At 38.0% G+C, this 21,966-nt stretch overlaps 1 protein-coding gene across 1 annotated transcript in view; it reads right to left on the reverse strand.

Annotated features, from left to right (window-relative positions):
• SPAG6 (sperm associated antigen 6) overlaps nt 1–17,703 on the reverse strand; it is a 23,672-nt gene extending 5,969 nt beyond the window's left edge. Inside the window, exons 1-6 of the mRNA XM_010285599.1 lie at nt 17,534–17,703; nt 13,751–13,934; nt 6,926–7,131; nt 5,896–6,069; nt 3,344–3,496; nt 829–1,020 (exon numbers count right to left, since the gene is read on the reverse strand). Of these exons, the coding sequence (XP_010283901.1) occupies nt 829–1,020; nt 3,344–3,496; nt 5,896–6,069; nt 6,926–7,131; nt 13,751–13,934; nt 17,534–17,695 (1,071 nt within the window). The 5' untranslated portion in view covers nt 17,696–17,703. The remainder of the gene's footprint in view (nt 1–828; nt 1,021–3,343; nt 3,497–5,895; nt 6,070–6,925; nt 7,132–13,750; nt 13,935–17,533) is intronic.
• Between the last annotated feature and the right edge of the window lie 4,263 nt (nt 17,704–21,966).

Genomic DNA, 21,966 nt, shown 5'->3' on the forward strand with positions numbered 1-21,966 from the left:
AGTTGTACATTCAGTGCTTAGTTTCTGAAAACAGCCTCAATGCTGGCTGCTACAAGCAAAAATGACCTTGTTGGGTAGGATTATAGGTACAGCTAACTTGGCCTCGATATTTTGGTGAGCACTGAAAACGACTATACAAAAGTTATTTTACAGATGTGCAATTTGTTAAGTTCCAATGGAATGTACAGAGGTATAGTACAACATGGGGGACCATATCCTGCCATATTATACTCTTCAGTCAGTTCACTTACTCTCACTCAAAAAATACAGTTTACCACACAGCATCTCTACTAGCTCCCATGCAAGGAAGGCCCTAAACATGAACACTTGCATGTTTTCAAGAGCAGAGCTTTCAGTATTTGCTACAGTTTTATTATATATTTATATCATATATATTATATTTATAATAGTAAAAAAATTAAACAAGTCTACTACAAGCACTATCATATTTTGTACAAGAGCCTATACTTCAAAAAAAATATATATAATTAATAATTAGTCACTCACAAGAAGTTATAGCATTTATGGGTGTATGCAGCTCTGATCTAAACTGGGAAGAAAAAGAGGGAAGAAAAGAAGAAAAAGAAAGAGAGGTACAGCCACTAGTCTGCTGTGGCTGTACCATATGATTTGATATGCACCATTTGCACACCCAATAGGACCAGTCAATCCTAATAAATGACACACAGCTTTTGGACACTTCCCACCCAGGAAGTCTGGGACTCAATGAACATCAATAAAAGCACCTACCATTTAGTAGTTTTTAAGCACTTACACCTGTTGATTACAATAAATATCTCATACGGTGGGTACTACAAATATACTTGCTTTCATTTGAAGATCTTCTGAACTGTGTGTATCCATATACATCGCAAGCAGTGTGGGTAGCACATTTGCTACTGCAACAGCACGTGCATGCCCCGGAGTATGTCTTCCAATCTGTCCCAAGGCCCAAGCAGCTGCTGCCTTAATATGATCTTCATGTTCTTCTACCAAGCAGGCACACAGTGGTGGTATTCCCTGTAGTATTAATCAAAAGCACAACCTTTACAAATCTACACCAGGGATGGACAACTTGAAACTGATACAGACTGTTAGAAAATGTATCTCTGTTTACACTCTCCTTCTAAAATAAGCTACAAGAGAACGCATGCTAGTGGTGTCGTATTTACACAACATCGTGACTAGCAAGAATTTTGAATTAATCTTAATAAATCTAGTTAAAGAAAGAGAGAAACGATTCAATATTCTAAGTCATTAGGCAGTTGGAGCTAACACAGAAATTTAAGGGATAAAAGGAATACATGACACAATTCAGGCTGTTCTAAGAGTAGAGGCTTGCGTTCTGTCAGACTGAAAATAAAAGAATTCGAGTGCTTATGAATCTATGAAAGCAGCTGAAGACCAGAAGGGCTCAATCATTAAGTTTTGGTTTTTTATGTACAGCACTAAATTTCAATTCCTCTTGAGTCCAGTACTTCATGTTTGACTCATCCAATCACTTCCAGAAAGGTTTCAACTCTTGATTTGAAGACATCAGGAGATGGAGAATACATCACTCACATCTTTATCCTTTCTGCACAGGATTTTGGAGCCATCCAGTAGCTGGTATTTTATGCCAGGATACTTCAATAGGAATCGTTTCATGCTACTTTAGTTAACTCTAACTCTAGTTAACTAGAGTTAATCTCTAACTAGAAGACTTTTTTTTTCCATCCTATGGATCATTTTTTAGTCTTTTCTACACCCTCTTCAGGTTTTTTCAAGATCCTTTTCAAATACAGACAACAGAACTATATGCACTAGTACTACAGACAGATTAACTTCTCTTTTCCAATAATGCTTCATCTTTTACTCTTTAATACCACAAAGGACTGAATTGTCTTTTTTTTGCCACTGCACTGCAGCAGAAGACCACAATGAAGTGTCTAGTATGACCCCAAAAGTAATTTTTAAAAATTCATCCTCTCCAGGACACAGTCCTACAGTATGGAGCTATAACTTTACATCATAACATCTTAGATGTGTAACTGCATGTCGTTATGCCACAATGCATTTCTTTCAAATGGTCCCAGTTTACCAAGCCATGCCCTCAGCACTATGTGCCACTCCACAAAGCTTAGTTTCCCCTGAAGCAAATTTTTTTTAATTAATTTTGGGTTTATTCAGGTTTCTTTTGTGGATCATTCATTAAAATATTTAATTTCATGACAGTTTGCACAGATCCCTACAAAGTCTCTCACTGCACTCCCATTCAGTTATGGTAGCAACCATTATTACTCTTCAAAAATGTAGATGCTTCCCCATGAACTTAATCCTGGATTCATCCCACTTAACGTCAAACACTCAACAGCAGGAGCATCTTTGCTCTAGGCATCCCTGAAAGTGGAGACATGGACTCATGCAGAGAAGAAGGGCCTCTGCAGAGGGCAAGCCAAAAGTGTCCGTTTCTTCTGTTTTCAAATGCAGAAAGGCATTTTTTTAATCACTCCTACCTTCCCTGCATACTTATTGATGTTATGTTGTAGCAATTTCCATTTTTTAACTTGCATTCCTACTGAAAGACATTTCTGCGCCTCAGTTTTTGTTTCGTTGTTTCCACTCATACAGTATATTTTAAATGACTAACATAGTGTAAAAATGGGGCAACAATGCTCAGTGAAATTACTTCCTTCCTCCTGTCATTAGTTAGAATTATTCACATTAGAATATTATGTCAGGCAGTAATTTCACCTATTACGATTATTGCAAATTCTCTCCCTTCTATATCACTGCCCAGCAGAATTTATTTAAACCTGAAAATGTATATCTCATTCAAAATATCACTTGCAAAATTGAATCCAACCATACTGAATTAGAAACTGAGGTCTTTTCAAGTCTGAAGATTTCTGTTGCAAGGCTGTTCTAGCAGTACTAGCAGAGTCATGCTAGTGCAGCGAAGAACATGCCATTAAACATTCTTGTTTCAAAAAGGGTTTTGATGTAGCCACAAATATTCATTTTAAGAGGAAACAGACCATAGAAATTTTGACTGACTTATTTTCTGTACCCATGCAATTGCAACACAGAAAAATCATGTACTGTAATGGAATGTTGTGTGGAATTGTGAATGGATGTTCACAAACTAATCCAGGACATTTTATAAAAGGTTCAACTTCATAAAAAATACACTTTGATCAGGTTACCACATAATTTCAGCCACAGCAAGCAGCAATATTAGGAGGAAGCACATTTGACACATATATAATTCTGTCACAAAATACATTCTCTGCCTATGTTAATTTGTGTCTCTTTCTCAGAATATTCTGAGGAATTATAGGAAGATGACAAAGTGATAGCTAACCTTGGAGACAATCACTGCCATTGACAGATTCTCCGAATGAGCTGCTACATAACCAAGCATCATGATGCCAGGCAGTCTGACAGTCCCTCTGCAGCTGCCAATACAATCAATCACAGCAGCAACTCCACCTGCGTTTACGATAAACTGCGAAAGCTGTAAAGATAAATGGAAGAGATTAGATACTCTGAAGTATCAACAGGCATAAAGCACTACATTAGAAGAGTCTTTAAATGTATTGCTCCTGATTTCCAAAATAAAGCTGGAGTAAAAGTGATGCATCATACAGACTGTCCGGGCACCAAGTGCAGCATGAAGTTCTCGGAAATGAAGCTGGTTTGCTACTCTGTTTTTGATTGACTTTACTGCAAGGAAATCAGGACGTTCAATTCTTGACGCTGTACAGCATGGATTGACATATTCTCAACTCCACTAGTATACACCAAAGAATTGTGCAAATGACAGCCTAATACATTAATTCCCTTGAAGATGCACCTACTGAGCCAGATACTCTTTCATACTAGTGCCCACTCATTCCCAGGCCAACATCATATGTTCTGTGCAGGGACAGAGGGAGAGGCCCACTCCTCTCACCTGCATTCTAGATAACCTCTGTGGCATAAAACTCTTTGTGGATCCCCCCCACTGAGGCATGAAGCCAAAGACAACTGTCATGGGTGTGCAAAACTGACTTCGACTACACCATTCTGCCATTTTAAGGTACTCTGAAGGAAGTGTGTCCACTGGGAACATGCTGGATGGGCAATGGAGTTTGCCCCAGAATGCCAAATTATATAGCCTTGCTTATAAGTTATAATCAAGCTATGCAACATGTTTCTTTCCAAATCACTTGAGGGACAACAGTAGAGTATGTCATCATCATGACATCAACAATGCATAGAAATTAAAATAATTTCATATTATGATTATTTTCTTCTATCTTGTTAGATATATCCCATTTTTTCTGAAGATTCCAAAGCAAAAGAAACATGCTCTTTAAAGTGAAAATTAAATGAACAAAACTGAGGCATGTGGATTGCCAATCCGGGTGATTTCTATAAACATGAAATCCACCTTTGCCTCAGAGCCTTTAAAAGGGGATTATTTTATTCATGAAACAGCTAGATGAAATTTAAAGCTGTTACTTAGAAAAAACTGTTCACATCATTGTGAACTGTCACCAGTGATGACTAAGTCGTCCGTCTGGGCACAGCCACGTGCACTTGGATGCACAGACACACTCCCTGGTGCTGTGACCCTCTGGCCCCGCTGCAAGTCCCCCAGATCCTGACCTTCACATGAATTTTACTGCATATGCAGATCGAGAGCTGAGATCCAAAAGCCACAATGCTCACATGACTGACACAGCCAGCTTCTCTAGAAATATTGTTTGCCAGTCTGTCCCTGCTGCAACATGTGTTGCTTCAATAGAGTTGCTCAGAGACGACAGAGCTCACTGTCACTCTGAAGTTGAACGTGGATTGTGACTTCCCACTGGGAGTCACCAAGATGGTTCCTACAGCTCCTTTGGAGAGCTGCTAGACTGGCCAGTTTCCCTTGCATGGATGATCCTATGCTAGCAGCTCTTCTGATTTTACCTGCAGTCTTGTGAGTTTGGCCTCTGGCTTCCAACTCTAGTGCCTGCCTCTGATAATGATAATTTCTTCACTTTTTTGAGAAAGTGAAGTCACATTGCTCTTGAGGTGCAGAGGGAAAGCAGGAAATATGACAAGAATTCAACCTTCAATCACCAGCAGCTTAAGGACTATCAGGCTGAAGAAACAGCACTATGTTCATGTTTAAACACTTCTCAGTTGTTAAGCAAGTATCATGATTTTGAAATGGCTGCGCTCAAGCATTAGTGTGTTCCACAAATACATTGCTTGTTTTTCATCCCAGATCATATTTGGAGCTTTTTAATTGTCTCTATGGTTTGACAGATTAACATAGTTAAAATTATTTGGGTTTCTTTTTTTTTTTTTGTACTGGGTTTGCCAAACATCCCCACCTTCCTGTATCAATTACTGTCAAAAACACTGCAAATGCTGAGACTCAAATTACAAACTCAAGCTAATAAAGTACCATCAGTTTAATAGTAAGTAAGAGAATTTTTCACCTTCATTGTCATTGGAAAAATAATTAAAATGAGATCCCAGTACCCCAGAAGATTTTTAACAAAGACACACACCATCTATTACTGTTATAGGATGTTCTTGTCATTTATTAGCTGGTATCATGACTTCTGAGAGGCTTTTCTCATGGTATTTTTAATATCTAGGACTGACAATACTGCCAGCCTAAAACTCCCTCTCTGCACAGATATCTTACGCAATGAAGTAGATAGGTATACATTATAGGATTCCCAGTTTCCTAACACAATTCATATTCAATACACATCTCATAATATCAGCAAGCATTTCCATATTTTTCCAATGAACATGCCAAAGAGCTATTTGCCCTCCCTTTCGAAAAGCAAATGGCAGAATAATCCTCTATTTTATTTAAAGTGTAAAATCTAATGATATGACCTTGTATTTGCATTTTCAAGGTTTTACCTCAGGCGTATGCTTTGCTATTTCTCTAATTAAAGTTGCACCATTTTTCTTGACATATTCATCTGAGTCCTTCAGGCATGTGAGCACAACTGGGAAAATTTCTGCTTCAACCACCAACTCTGCAAGATCCACTGAATGCTTTGCTATTTGGCTTAGAGCTGACAGCACCTGACGCTAGTAAATAAAAATTGTTATAAAATCAATAGTATGCAAACATCCCACAACACACACTCCTCCTGCACACAAAAATCTATTGCATCAAGGAAAACAAAGCCGGATAGGGAAAACAATTACAGCTATTTTACAATTCACTGAGTCAATTCATGCACGAATATAATGGCACAGAACATTCGCTGGTTTCTGAATGAAAGTTTCTCTTTTGTTTTATCCCGATCAAGCTGGCTATGTATTAAAAAAGAAAAAAAATACCATTTAAAACAATAATTTAAAATTTAATTAAATCTATAGAAAGTATCTTTATTTGCATTAGTTTGGTATGTCAGACCTTATAGTAAAGAATTTTTATGTATGTGTTTGAAATGGCATTTTTATGTTGTCTTCTGTTTCTGTCAGAAATTTTTTTTTGTCAACTAAACTCTAGTGATGAAACCTTCGACAACAGCTATTCACATCAGATAGTACATTCTAAAATACAATAATACCTTTAATATTAACTGGTTTATAGTATAATCTTAGTATTAAGCAAAAGCAAAACCTTTTTTGTAACTGAATTGTGAAAATTTTATCTATTAAAAATATCTGTTGCATTCTTCATATACTATATAATTCTAAAAAAACACATCCTATTAACTTTAAAGATTAGTTTAGCCTCCTCACAGAGCAGTAGCTTTTATCCAGTAGCTAAATCTGTGAATATGCTCAGAACTCTTTGTCACTAACTATGTAGTTACATTTTGTTAACGCCCAAAACAAGAGCTTCCTAAATAAATACGCACATCAGCGTCTTTGCGTCAATATCAAGTAATGACTGGTATTATGGAGATTAAAAAATAATAATTTTTAAATGTACCTTCAGTTTAGCATCAGGGTTCAGGATCATCTGAGCTAAGTGAGCGATAGCTCCTGCATCCACTACTGTCTGTGCTAACTCTGGAGAATGCTTTGAAATATCACTGAGAGTTGAAGCAGCAATCCTTTTCAAAGCAATTTCTGGCTCCTGGATACAGAGCACTAAAAGAGGAACAGCTCCTGCATCCACCACAGCTTGTGACAGTTCTGTAGGTCCAAGGAAAGTAATTAAGTGAGTATGGGTGACTGACCCTTGTGCAAGCCATTTTTCACCCTGACAGATACAGCAAAGGAAAAAGGGGAGGGTGCAGTTCACTGTCTCGACATCTGCATTTCAAATCAGCCCTCCTGGTTTCATAAACCGTGTGGACCAATCCACAACTGAAAAGAATGCAGGTCAATAGATGGACCCCCATTTACATGCACACATTTGAGGTAGATTAGGCTGAAATGGTTTGTTATTCTGTTTTCTTTTTCTTTTTTTAAAGTAAGCAGATGTCAGCTGTTTAAACCCTGGCTATTCTACACTGATCAATAGGAAAGCATTTTATGCATGGCTAACAACAACACAGAAAGCCAAAGTACCAAAATTTTACCAACCACCTAATTAGAGAGCATTTTACCCTCTTTAAATGATAAGCAGATATTAGCATAGATCAAATGCCAAAAACAGAAACACAAAAAACATACATAAAAGATTTATCTTACATAAAAGATTGGAAAAATGGAAGTTGCCGATCAAAACTAGGCTTTGCTACCATACATGGGACAAGACAGAATTTATACTTCAATGACATGAAAACGTTATCATACACAATTAGACAAATGAGAAATATCATCAGTGGCATATTGTGTGTCTGAGATTAGTACAATATCCTTAACTAACTGCACCTTAAATAAAGAAGAAAAGAAAAAATCTGAGCATATGATTAGCTGACATGGACAGAAATTACACTATTAGAAATTCATTAGCTCTCTCTGTGTAAGCAGCATTAATCACAGTCCTAAAATAAGAATTACTGAACATCACAAGCAAAATTTATACTATAACCATGCTGTCCTATTTTTAAATAGTATTGAAAAAGTGGTAAAAATCATGGGGGATTCAATAATCTATTAGGTTCTTAGTACAGTTTTGCTACACCTTATTATGCATATCCATTATTATCTTTAACATTTATCTTGACTTGCAGTACCATGGCAACATATGGCTGTTGTATTTCAAGACTCTAACTTAGCTTTTGATTTATAGTCCATCCATAAAGAGATTTTCATACTAAGAAAAATATAGCATACTTCATTAAATATACATAGACTAATATAGTTTTTCATGAAATCTGTAAGTCATGTCATCATTACATTGTTAATATCTAAATAATGTTCCTGACCAGATTTGTTTTCAATTAGTGAGTTATAGCCACACAGACTCCAATAAATGTGATAAGTCAAATATTTACACAGTATGTTATTTTATGATATAATATTTTAAACAATGCATAAATATTACGTCACAAAATTATAATAAATAATGCAGCAATTTTTAAACTAATACAAAATTAACCCTTCAGGACTCTCTTTTCAAATTACTATTTGCCTGAAAATGTAGAGTGTGCACCTTCCAAATACACACAAATCATAAGATTCCAACAAAACCCAAATGCTGTATCTTCAGTTTTACAAATTGAAAATGAAACGTACCTGAAACGCATCTGAAAACAAACCTGAAAACTCACTAATCAATTTAAGTGGTATAAGCTACATTCAGCTTTTCAGGGAAAAAAAAACATACTTCATTTCTTCAAATTGTATTTCGATGCTGTACAATGACCAAGTGTCCATGAACTACTGACCAAAGGTCCAGATTAATGCATTCTGACTCTCCTCAGAAGAAACTTCAGAGCAACCAACTCAATTGCCTACAGTCTGCCAAGGAGATGCTACTATCAGGAAAATCATGTCAAGAGGGACAGGATAATACTAGAAGAATGGGTTTCTCTGATGCCTTATGTGCTGAAATCATGAAGTTCAAGTAGGGAGAGAAAGAGCGATACTTTAAGGTCACAGCTACACCCAGGCATGCAAAAGGAACCATAGAAGTTATTTTAAAAGAGCAAACTAAACCTGATTCAATTTAGATCAGCTCTTGCTGTTAGAAGTCTGCTATCATGTAAATACTGATGGTTACTATTGGTCATGGTTAATTAAATGGTTGTTCTTCCAGTAGTGTTTATAAGGTTCATGGCTAATAACTTACCACATGGAGGGCTGGACCATGTGTCAAACAGTAAACAGATTTGTCAGAAAAACAGGAACACTGAAGCAGGGACAAAAGGAAATAGAGATCTTCCCATCACATTCCCCTGCAAACTCAGCCCAAAATCATCATTCTAAGTATTAACGACTCTATGATAATTGCAATTCTTTTTTCTCAAAAGGAGGCTCAATTAACCTTCCCACTTGGTAGAATGTCTTTAATTCAGACTACACAGCAAAGAATTCATTAAATTTTGCTATTCAGTTACAAAACACAGACAGAAGTGAAAAAAACGAAGGCTGAGAAACAGTTAAAGGAGAAAATACAGTTGTCAAGAATAAATTTTCAAATAAAAATATTCAGACAAATTAAAAAAGATGGAACAAATTACAGACTTTTCTGAACACCCTGCCAAAGACTGTGTTATCTGGGCAAAGACAAAATCAATAGCTAAAGAGGAGAAATCAGAGAAAAACTACTTTATGAACCCCATTTAAGTCCACAGAAAGTTATGAAAAACCTGGGCTTGGAAATTCAGGTTGGGGCATGGACCAAGGAACCTGTCCAACTACATGATGATAAAGTAGGACTTCTCTCTACATGAGGGAAAGTAGGAAATGTTATTCTACATATGCTCAGAAACAAGAGAACTTGGACTCAAAATCCACCATAAATTAGTTGCTTTTGTCCAGAACAATATGAGGAAGATTTTAGCAGAGGGAGATACTGCAGACTCACAGACTGACACGGAGGTATAAGAAAGACTGATAAAGAAATACTTTGGGGTTTAAGATGTCACCAGTTCATCTAGAAGTTGTATTAGAGTTGTACTGATTTGTCTCAATATAAAAGTACTCATCAGGGACTAAGAAATTAATTCAAAATCAGTTGAGGCCTATTCATGAATTTATTGATCAGAAAGAGTGGAAAGTGAACGAAGCGAAGTCAATAAGATCCTGACTACATACCCACTGAAATCAATGGGAAGTTTTATAGCGTTGATCTAAAGCGGCCTAAAGTTTTACCAAAAAAATTACACACTACATTAATATATTAGCAATAATAATATGAAGTAAAGAAAAAAAATATATTAGGGAGAAAAGATGAAGGTTATGTGAATGTGCAGGTACTCCCCAGAGAAGGAAAAATCAGCTGGGAACAAATGTGTATTCACATAGTGGAAGGCAGCAGCAAAACCTTCTTTGCTTGGAAGCAAATGCAAGTTTCAGTCCAGACCAGGATTCTCAAATAGACCCTGCTGTGGCGGCAGGTGTATCCACAGGAAATAACAGCTTTTGACCAAAACAACCACCAATACTGTATTTTTTCAAGGACTGTGTGACCATGTAATGGCCACATAGGAAGACTCTAATCCCCACAAGCAGTCCACTTCAAAAGCACAGGTTTATGCAGACCACTACAACCACAGCGCTAACGATTCCACTGGAACCTGTGGGAAAAGCTTTCATCAGAAGGATGCAGGTCATTAATTATGGGGCAAGGTTAGATCCCAGAAAAAGACAAAGTTACTACTTGACTCAGATCACTGAGGAGCTGAGCAAGCTGGTCTAGCCTTGTAGCTGACTCTGCTTTGAGCAGGAAGCTGGACTAGAGACCTCCCGAGGTCCCTTCCAAGCTGAGCTATCCTGTGATCCTAAGAGTACCACCGCATGTAACCCCATCCTCAGCAATATGCTTGAGTATAAATAGCATTGTTTATTTTTGTTTTCCTACCGATTTACAATATGCTGAAGCAGGTATGAGACGATTAACATATCACAGCTTTTACGTAGGCAAAGCAAATGGGAAACTAAGTTATCTGCATATCTCACACATAAGAATTTTGCATTTTAAAGGTAACTGAATATGATATAAGTAAAATCCTACAAAATACTTTTCATGGTTTTGATGGTATTTTGATGGTATTTGAAACACTTTTCAAACACAAATAGTAGAAATAATACAGTAGAAATAATGAATGGCAAAATTACAGCACACCGATCAGTATACTTTGGAGTAAGATCAGTGTCTGAAATTCAGCTCAAAGGCATCTTCAAGAAAGAGCAGAACTGCAAGAGCTGTTCCTAAATTTTGGAATCTGACCTGGCAAGATTTCTAGTGTCTTGACATCTCATGAGACATCTGTCTTGACCTAAAATCTCACAAGCCTTCTGGAAACATCTGTTCACAGAACTGCATTTTAAGAGATTGTTGTATGAAGACAGTAGGGAACTTGCTACCCAGAAAACATGTTCTCCAGGAAAAAAAAGAAGTCTCAATTTCTCAAAATTGAAGTCTTTTCATGGGAACATACACTGCAGTTCCTAGAGAGCAGCTTTACCAGGTCATGGATGGAATTTCTGATTAAAAGCAGGGAGACTCTCCCTTTGCAAACAGTTATCGCCTAAGGCTGGGAGCTTTTGCTTGTATTCAAGGAGACAGAGGTTCACATCCTGCCTAAGACAGATCAGGACTTTAATCTGTCTCCCACATACATCCCAGACATATGCCCTAATTATTGAACTTTTCTTGCCAGGGGCAAATAAGGCTCCCTACCCCTCAGTCTTTTCAGGAGAGAAAAAAAGTCTTGCTTAATGTTGTCCCAGATTGGAACCGAAACAATTTTTGAAACTGAAAAACCTTTCGTGGGTGGGGAAAACCATTTCATACCCAACTCTATTTTTAGAGTTTAAGCTGCAATATGTGTCCACATACAGTCAATGACAGCAAATCATAACTGCCAAATTTTATCAACACAAGCATGTGAATGTAATCCAGAGTTTCTTGAACAGCAAACACCAGATGTTGATAAGAACAGGTCCCTCTATCTTTGTATCCCATCTCCAACAATATCCTGTTGCAAAGGCATGCTTGTAGGAGTGTAAGAAACAGACCGTGCACAGAGTGATCTTTCTTCTTTATAACTCCTCTACTTTCAGTAATCATTTTAGAGACTTCCTGTGACTGTGTTATAGAGGAAGGTAAATCCCCCAAACTGGCTGTAACTGAGCAGGGGAAGAACAACTTTTGTCAAGGTTTTTGTTGTTTTGTTTTATTTTGTGGGGGTTTTTATTAACTAGTTACATCTAGTGATCTATGTCCTGATGCCTGCAGCCTGGTAGAACTTGCAATTTCAACCTAATTTCTGAAAATGCTGTTCTTATTGCTGGCATAAATCAATACAAGATATGTACTCATTCATTGTCAGTGAATAAATCATTCATAATTGTGGAATAAAAATTTGTACAAGGAGTTTGTTGTCTTCAATACCCTCACATCATCTCCATCTTCGCAGACAATGCCATCTGAGAGTGAACTGGATCACCCTAAAGATCAGCCAGCATTCATGCAATGAATAGCATGAAGGGCAATTGAGGTGAGTCAATATTGATTTAGTGACATAACAAAACTACAGAAATGTTTATGTTAAGAGTAACACAGACACACACTTACACTACACATATTCATACAAAGGAACACTTTCAAATGACACTTAAACAAATACCTTGCAGATGGAAGCAACAATTATTTTCCAGCAAGGGTGGGATTCAGACCCGATGACCAAAAGATAAAAATCTTTAGCACACAGAGGTGCCCCAGGAAGGAATTTGTTCCCCAGAAAAAGCAGCCTGTTAGGAAGGTGCTGACAACTTTGGACTCTGTCCCAGTACGTTAACACTCTCTCTAAGTGGGAAGGGGAAAGCCCCCATGCCTTCTGCAGTCCAGAACTCCATATTGATTAAAAAAAAGAAAGAAGAAAATCACAAATTCTGTCTATGTACATTTTAGAGCCAAAACTAAACATAAATGCATAAGTTAACATTGTGATCCTAGAATAATTTTAACTTTAAACAATACAAACAGAAGCCATTTCTTCCACCCATTCCAGTCAGCAGTTTCTTCCCTCAGTTCTTTGATTCATAGCTCTAAACTTTTACTTGAACTATATAAATAGCTACTAAAAGAATTATCAACCACGTGGATCAGCTTTTAAATAGGAACATGACACTGCGAGTTATACAACTGCTTGTGAGACAGCATGAACTGCTCAATATCAGATTCCTAGGATCTATTCCTGACTCTTGGAGAAGAGTGTGGTCTACTGGCTAATGGTAATACAGTCAGTGCAATGGATTTGGCATATTTATCCTGCGGGCACTGCTGTAAGCTGAATGAAACTGCCTAGGCTTCTCCATTTTACTACGTATATAAAATAAGAACTAACGTCGAGCAAAAGAAACTTTGTTCCATAGCAACAGTTACACAATACATAGAGATTCTGAAATTTCTTCATAAAGGAGAATAAAGCAGAGTGCTGTTTCCTGGCCACAGGCCCAGTGTATCTCCTCTTAGAGCACTTCTCATAACCAGGCCCTGCTGGTGTCAGACATGCCAGTTTCCCACAAAAGGTACATCATTGTCGAATTGCTATAGTTAGAATAGGTTTTTATTCCAAATTTTAAATTTTATAGCAGTAGAGAAGATCTTATCCTATTTATGAACTTTACAATAATGCAAATTATTATAACACACAACATTAAACTGAAAGATAGCACATGTGAAACCTGTTACCTGAATTGTGTCGTGCAATATACCCAAGTGCCCAAGATGCAGCTTCTTTGACTCCAGGGTCGAAATCTTCCAAGCAAATCACAAGCATTTCCAGTGCTCCACAATGAACTATGGCTTGAGCTAGCTGTGGAGAATGTTTACCAACTGCTCTTAGCACAAATGCAGCCGCTTTCTTGTAGAATCGCTATACAAATCAGAAAAACAAAACCAACCTTTTATTAACATTAAGTAGTTCAAAGCCTAATACAGTACAGACATGCATAAATTAGACTTTTTTTAGTAGCAGCAATATCTCATACAGATCCAAATCAGGACCACCAGACATCACACAAACAATCAACCTACCTACAGTCCTTCTTTGAGACAGCTCATGATCTAAAATTTGCAGTAAGTGCATAAACAAACAGAAAAAATCAGAGGTCTAAGAGGATATGGGGAAAAGATAATAGTCTAGATAAGTCTGTTTGTTTAAGAGAGTAGTGAACGTAAGAGCTGCAAAAACAATGGCTCTTAACATATTTAACCAGATTGCACAGGTTATTCAGGGCAAGCTCCTAAAATAATTCTACCCATCTGTGACACCTGCAAAGTTTCACAATTTCTAATGTGTATACCCTCACAACACCTCTATAAGAAAATATTGGTTATATTTACAAACAGGAAACTGAGATACAGTGAATTAGATCCAACAAAACGGTTTAGAACCTGAATCCTGGAATGCCTAAATATTGCCTAAGCCCAGAGCTAAGACCTATCCCACCGAACACTGGATGACCCTTGGTTTTGACCAGGCAACCTGCAATTTTACTCCTGCATGCGTCCAGAAGAAGCAGCTCACTTTTGACAGGACTATGTACCTTGGCACCTCTGTCATAAGTTCAAGCAAAATCCAAGCATTTGACTCAGTTCTACCCACCTCCCTCAGTGCTGGACCGAATACACATTTTGAGCATACATATAACATCTGATGCTGCACACATCATGGAGTTCCACATAAACTGCAGTGGTGGTTGTAGTTTCTTCTCAAAGCACAGTTAAAATCTTCCCCCCAAAAGTCACACTTCAGTCTTCTCCTGCAGTTTTGTAACTATTATTGGGATGTGGAAGCTGAAGATTAAATTTCTTCCCCTGCCTTACAGTTTCAAAATCCAGAGCCCAGTTAAAAGTACTCTGGCCAGAGACAAGAATGTTGTGAGATAGACAGTTCCCCTCCCTCGTGAAGCCACTGTGCAGCAATAAGTGCAAGATTCATTGGGATACAACTGCACGTCCATGTGCCTGGAGTATGCTCTCCAGCCTGGCAGCTGACAGGTCATCCTTATGGACAAGCTCCAGAGGGTTCTCTCCCCATGTTCCAGCTGGCTTTAATCTCATTCCAAGGTGCTCGATTCTCCCCTGCTCTGCACAGGGAGCCTGGGCACTTTACAGTGCTAGATTCCTACTGTCAAGGTATCCAAAACTTAAACAATGCAAAGCCCACATCCCTTTTGGATCAAGTCCAGAGAAACAAATAATCACGTGAGTGCTTCTGTGCAGCCTGTAAGGTGCACCAAACACCTTCAGACATCTGATCTAAAGCACTAAGGTATGGCAGCAGAGAAGTATCTGCAATGGCTCCAAAGGAAGTAAAACGGACCCAGGCCCACTCCTTGGGGTAGGAGAAAGTCACACAGCACACCACGTCCATCCACCTAAACTCCTCTTCCCTCAGAGCAAAATAGCCTCATCTATACTATTAGAAACTGTCCCTATTAGCTTCATCCTATCCCCTAAACCATGTCCAAGCATTGCCGAGCAGTTTGATGGTTGGCATTGGCTAAAACCACATCAGGGAGCACGTTAACGATTAAAGAGCAGAGTCATCTTCCAGTGCTCAAACACATGCCCTGACCCTCCTTAGTTTACCTGTACTGACATAATCCCTTAATGCCAAAAATCCAGTCTTCTAAGCTAAGGCCAACAAGCAGGTACATTAAACATAATTTACAAGCAAAGCATTAAACATCATTTAGAGGGAACAGAAGTTAAGGGAAGCAGTACAGACAAATGGCCAAATCCCTAGCTAATGTAAGTTAATGTAAGTTAGTGTAAGTTTTGCTGAACTCAATGCAGCTACAGTTGTTTACAGCAGTCTACAGGCAAATACGGGTATGTTATTTCCGTTAAGTAATTATGGTCCTGGCAAAGAAAAACACTTCTTTGTTTATTATTTGAAACACATTTATTTACAAACAACCCGTATTCACAGGCATAGTCAGAACATGCTGTAAAATTGTATTTTGCTCAGTTTAATTGACAAAACATTGATCTGGGACGTGGCCCTGTAGCTGTTCTCCATAAATCAGTAGAATCAGTATTTTTTATGTGCTCAAAGAATCTCCTCCTTAAATATAGATGTTGATACACGAAGAGAGAGTGGAATGGAAACTTATCTGGGTTGGGGGTTTTTTGCCTATGGGAAGTAACAAACTGCATGCATTGCTAAACTCTGCGTGAACTGGATAATGAGTTTCCTTCACTTGCCCTCAGTCACCAAGGCAGAGTAGGCTTTCCATGACCTCACACTGATCTTGCTCCTGCCCCAGCAGCTGAATTACAGCCATCTTGATGTAAGGACAGCATGGGCAGTAACATGGAAGAGATAAATCAGGGTACTCAAGCTATTTTAGTGTGAGCTTTGAGTTGTAGCAAGGGGGTGGTTTCCAACTCAGAAATAGAGGATGAAGATTTTTGTTCCCCTTCTTCCCTTAAAAATAGGAATAAAATAACCAAAATGGTTATAAATTTGTCTAACTAAAACCTTAACTTTCTTACCATACTATAACAGTATCTTGACATCAAGGTTTTTCTTTGACCTTTTTTTTTCCAGATTAATTGTATAGGCAATGACCAGATACACACAAAAAATATGCAATAAGTACTTACATTTATGTTTTCCTAAAAGACTGGAAATTAATATATATAGTTTTCCAAATTATATTTCCATTGAAATCCTACTTATCCTACATCTAATAAATCAAAACTGCAATGTAAGTATGGCCATGATATCAATGCACTTAACTCCCAGCTGTCTCTTTCTTTTTCCAATTATTAGGAACCTTATTTGAAAGTATTTCTGTTAATCTAGGTTAGGATCACTGGCAAATCAAAGCTGGAATATATGCAAAACCTGACGAAAAATGGCAAGAAGGGAGAAAAAGAGACCACCAGATTTATTTGCATTGCATTTGTGATGACCATTTTTGTTGGTTTTGGTTTGGTTGCTTTTTTTGTTTTGTTTTTTTACACATATGAAGATGAAAATCTTTCAGTGTATTTTCCTGTGTCAGTGGTTTGATGTTTCTCATGCTACAGATTTCCAAAAGGCTATGTTTGGAGATATTTAATACTTCATTACAGACGTTCAGGTTTTTATATGTCTTTTACAAGTGTTTGGTACTATCGACAAATCCTAGTCAATCATCACTACAGCTTTCAAACTGTCTCATTTTTAAAGAGGGACCTTTTATAAAGCTTTACTCAACGTTTCAAAAACATAGCAGTGTCACAAATAGATATTTTTTACAGTGCACTAGAAAGTAAGATGATATTTTAAAGTTAAACTTATTTAAAGTCAAACAGTACACATTGATCTCTCAGTCGTTCAAACATGTGTACTGTCTCTAGCTTCAGTACATTTATTGCTCTATTGAAATAACAGCAGACAGCTGATATAGAAAGATTTCCCTTTCCCTGTGCAATAGTTAAAAAAAAAGATTACTTAAGAAAACAATGATGCCTTACATTCTGCTCAGACAATGAACACACAAGCTGTGGAAGAATATCTCCCTTCACGACTGCCTCTGCCAGGTCATCGTTATAATTGGCAAGTCTCCCAAGAGCCAAAGCAGCAGTGTGTTGAATAGTTGGGACGACATCCAGCAGAAGAGGTCTCAGCAATGACATTACACCTGAGTTACACCAGGAAGAGAAAAGCCCACTTGGTAAACAGAAATTTTTCTAAACATTTGCCTTTATTCATAAAAATCTATTAAATTACTCTTCCAGGTAATAGGAATTTGTAGGAAATCCAGGTGTTCCACTGAAATGAAGTTGGCACTTGGATAGCACTGGTGATGGATAACAATGTTTCTGCCCATTTTTCATAGGTACAAAACACTTCTGAAATATAAGAAAAAAGTCACATGTAGAAATAAGATATATTCAAACATCTATAAAATACATGTGTTAAAGTATACAGAAAAAAATAAGGTATATTCAAATAGATATAAAATGCATGTATTAAAGCATGTGAAGGAAACTCCATCTGGAGGTCCTGGTGAGCTGATGTTGGCATGTCACTCATTCAGCCTGCCAGCAGAACCTCTACATTGAATTACACCAAATTACATTTCATCTATTATAAGCAATGATTGCTTTGGGGACCAATATCCATAATATATTGCACTCCAGATAGGAGAGTTGAAGATTTTCTTATCATGTTATTGTTTATGATGTGTTTTCACTGATGAGTCCACAGTGTATCAGTTAAACATGAAAGAACATGAAAGTCCATTCTCTAAGGTGGTCTTACAATATGTACTCGAAATTATAGGTGAGGTAAGCAGCCATGACATGAATCATTAGCAGTTACAGCCTAAGAAAGTCCTTACATGGATAAACATCTGGCTAAAAATAGGAAATGGGAAGAAGAAACTTTCCATTCTTGCAATAGGAGGCAGGAGGTCACAGTGCAGTTCTGCAGGTCTCCATGCTGGGACATGTGCCATTCAGTATTCATCTTTCATCTGGAACAACATGAACTGTGAGATGAGACTTTGCTGGTGACTCAAAGCTACTCAACGTAGTACCAGTGAGGGAAACTGTAGAGAACTAGAGACTGAATGACTGGATAACAAAACGGGAAGTGAAACAGAGCACATGTGGGGAAGCCAATGCCAACCTCGCATATGCGCTGATGGACCCCAAACAGATCACTACCGCCCAAGAGAAGGATCTCGATGTTAGAGGAGACAGCTCCATGGAGATACCAGCTCATCACTCAGTAGCAGAAAATAAATTTTACCCACAGAAGTATACAGAGCGCTCAGGATTATTTGGAAAGGAATAGAGGCCAAAGCAAAGACCATCGCTATGCTATTGTATAAATCTACCCTGCATGTAATACCCTCCCCTAGAACAGAATTGGAAAAGGTTGTGTGAAAGGCAGCAAGGATGACAACTCTATATGTAGAAGCTCTTCCTACAGTTAAACTAAGATGCTTCAATAGGGATATAAAAGATCCACATGGTTACATAAAAAAATATGGCTTGTAAGGTCTGGGAAGGGAAAATTACTTGTATTACGATTCTTCAGAAATGTTCTTCCTGTACCAGCCAGTTGCATGAGCTTTATACCTCAGCCAAAAAGCAATGCCCTCTGAAGATGACGCAGTGCTATAACAGAACACCAGACACTCGTAGCTACAGCCAGAAATCTCCCTATCAGCTGTCCCAGTTCTTTCCACTACATTTTTTTGCTAACAAAGATGAAGATTTAGATGGGTGGCTGTGGAAGAAAGCAAGACTTCCCTTCTCAAGGGCTCATGCAGTTATAAGCACTGAACAAAGGTCTTCTGGTGCGACAGTCCCACAGCAGTGGGATCAGTGCCTCATGGCAGATGACACCCAGGTGTTGAACAGGCACACCATGACAAGGAAAAGCTTCACAGCAAGAAATAGTCCAACGGGATGCAGGCTATAACAAGTGACACCCAGAGCATACTTCTGTACAGAAAGGCACTCTGAAAAGAAAAAAAAAGTTGAGCAGCAGTGTAATTCTCACAGTGAACATTTATTTTAAATTAAAACCACATTGCACCCAGCAAGAAGAAAATAGCCTAATAATCTATAGATGACTCTGGAAGAGTGGCAGGGGGGTAAAACTAACCATGGAGGTCATGCTGACCATTAATGAATCTGTTCTGGGAAGGTCAATACTCCAGACAGAAGCTGCACGTCCATGAGAGGTACGGCCTCCCAGGATGTTCACAAGTCAAAATAACACAGGTCTCAGGGGGGTAACGCAGTAAAAGGAGAAAAGTGAAATGAAATTGTGATGTCTGAATAGCACTACAGAAGCACTACTACACTGGCTCTGTAAAATGCATTAATTGAACATGTACACGTAGAACCTACAGAAATAGGCCTGTAGTATAGCTGGGGCCTGCCCGCGCTACTGTCAAAGCCATTGGGAGCTGAAAGAGGCCTCCTGTGTACCACTAGACAAAAGCTAGATCCTCCAGTATTGTAAGATCAATATGAGTTCATTTAGCACTTTGCAAAAATCACTATTTCAGAATGTGGTCATCATATTGACATCTTCTCACAAACTCTCCCAAACAGCAGGTATGGCCTCATTAGTAAGTTATGCTTCATATCAAAATGCACTAAGTACTTTATAAGACAAAAGTAAAAATAAAAAAAACACGTGAGTTAGCTCACTGTAGAGGATATACAGGGTTGGCACTATCTTCTAGCAAGTCACCTGCATCCTCTACGGAGAGCATTTTCTTGTCCTTCCCTCTAACATAAGTTACATGGTCAAACAGCTGCTGAAATTCCTAAGGGAATCTCACGCTCTTCTGACTCTCTACATTGCAGTAAAGCAGGAACAGTCAGAAGCAGTATACTTGTATTTAGTGTACAGATACTACATTTGAGCCCTTAAGTTGAGACAATATGAAAACAGGATTTAATAAAGAGAAACAAGAAAAAAAAATTTTTAAAGAGTTTTTATTCACATAAAAGATACTGTTAGAAGTGGTTGGAGGGAAAAAAGGAGCACCTCCATGTGTGGTGTCCTTACCCTAGAAGCGGCAAAAGCCTGATGGGCAGGTCACTCAAGCAGGATGTAGCAGACAGTTCAATTCTGGTGATGGTCTCAAAATCCAGTGAAATTTAAACAGACTAGAATTACTTTACCCGGGAGGAACCCATGCGCTAGATAGAGACCATGTGACACCTTTCTGGTCTGCATGACATACCTAGACACCGCAAAATGTAAAACCGCGTTCTATGATTTAAGAAAGTTTACATATACATATGCTTTGAGTTGTCACAAATATGAGATTTATATCATTTTTATCAGCAAGATTAGGTGATACAGATTTCACTTTTAGAACAGGCTAGGAAGCCTTGAGCCTAAAAATGCTTCCAAGGAGCGTGCCGCCCCGTTGACCAATACCATTTCACTGTAGTATAAACCATGTAAAGTTTGGTGATGACATTCAAGTGTCAGCACAAAAAGTTCTACTGCAAATTATTTTAGCTGATGAAACTGAAGGTGAGGAAAGAGATTAAAAGTTAAATGAGAGTTATTGTTTGAATAAAAGACAGAAGATGCTAAAACAGGTTTTAAAAAACAGTGAATGGATGGAAAAGCTTTAGAAATAATAGCAACTGTGCTGATCCTCAAGGAAAATATATTTTCCCAAAGTGATGTCTGCATGTGAGAAAAGACAGTGAACAAATAATTATCATGACAAGAGCTTTGGTGGACAAGAAAAAGAAAAATCAATTCCTGTTGCTGTACAAGCCTTATATTGACATCAGATTAACTGAGTGTTGAGAGAAGTGTATAGGCCTAGATTATGCTTGTGCATTGAACATAATTAAATGCTTCTACCTCTACTTCCCACCTTCTCTAAAACCAGTTTCTTTCTCTGCATCGAGATGCTATCCATCACCTCTAACTCCTCTGCAAGACCCAACTGCTTGAGGAGTTTTCACGGTTGTCATGATTCTTACATCTTCAGCAAACAGTGTTTCTCTCTCTACAGCACTTCGAAGAAACAAGCAATTAATTCCGAGAGTGCGAAAACAGAAAACACCTACATAGAGATTATGCAGTCTTCACTAAAACATCTGTAGGAAAACCAAGGTGTCCACCTTTCCGTCTATGACTTTTGAAGATAGTGCTGGGAAGGATAGATGTGCCAGACACAGGAGGAGGGCTTTCCTATCCAACCCAGCTTTTTCTCCCAGAGGTAAGTGTATTTGGTGAGCTCCTCTATTTGATCTCTTAGCTTCCTTTGACTGTCATGTCTACAGCAAAGTCTACTCTTCTTCTCCAAAGAGGTCCAAGCCAGGATTCCTATCAGCATTTTGAGTTACACTCAAATTTCTTTAACATTATCTTAAGGCAGGAAAATAGGTAAGAATCTTCCAACAACTTC

Source organism: Phaethon lepturus, unplaced genomic scaffold (genome assembly GCF_000687285.1).
Source record: "Phaethon lepturus isolate BGI_N335 unplaced genomic scaffold, ASM68728v1 scaffold36554, whole genome shotgun sequence".
Taxonomy (NCBI): domain Eukaryota; kingdom Metazoa; phylum Chordata; class Aves; order Phaethontiformes; family Phaethontidae; genus Phaethon; species Phaethon lepturus.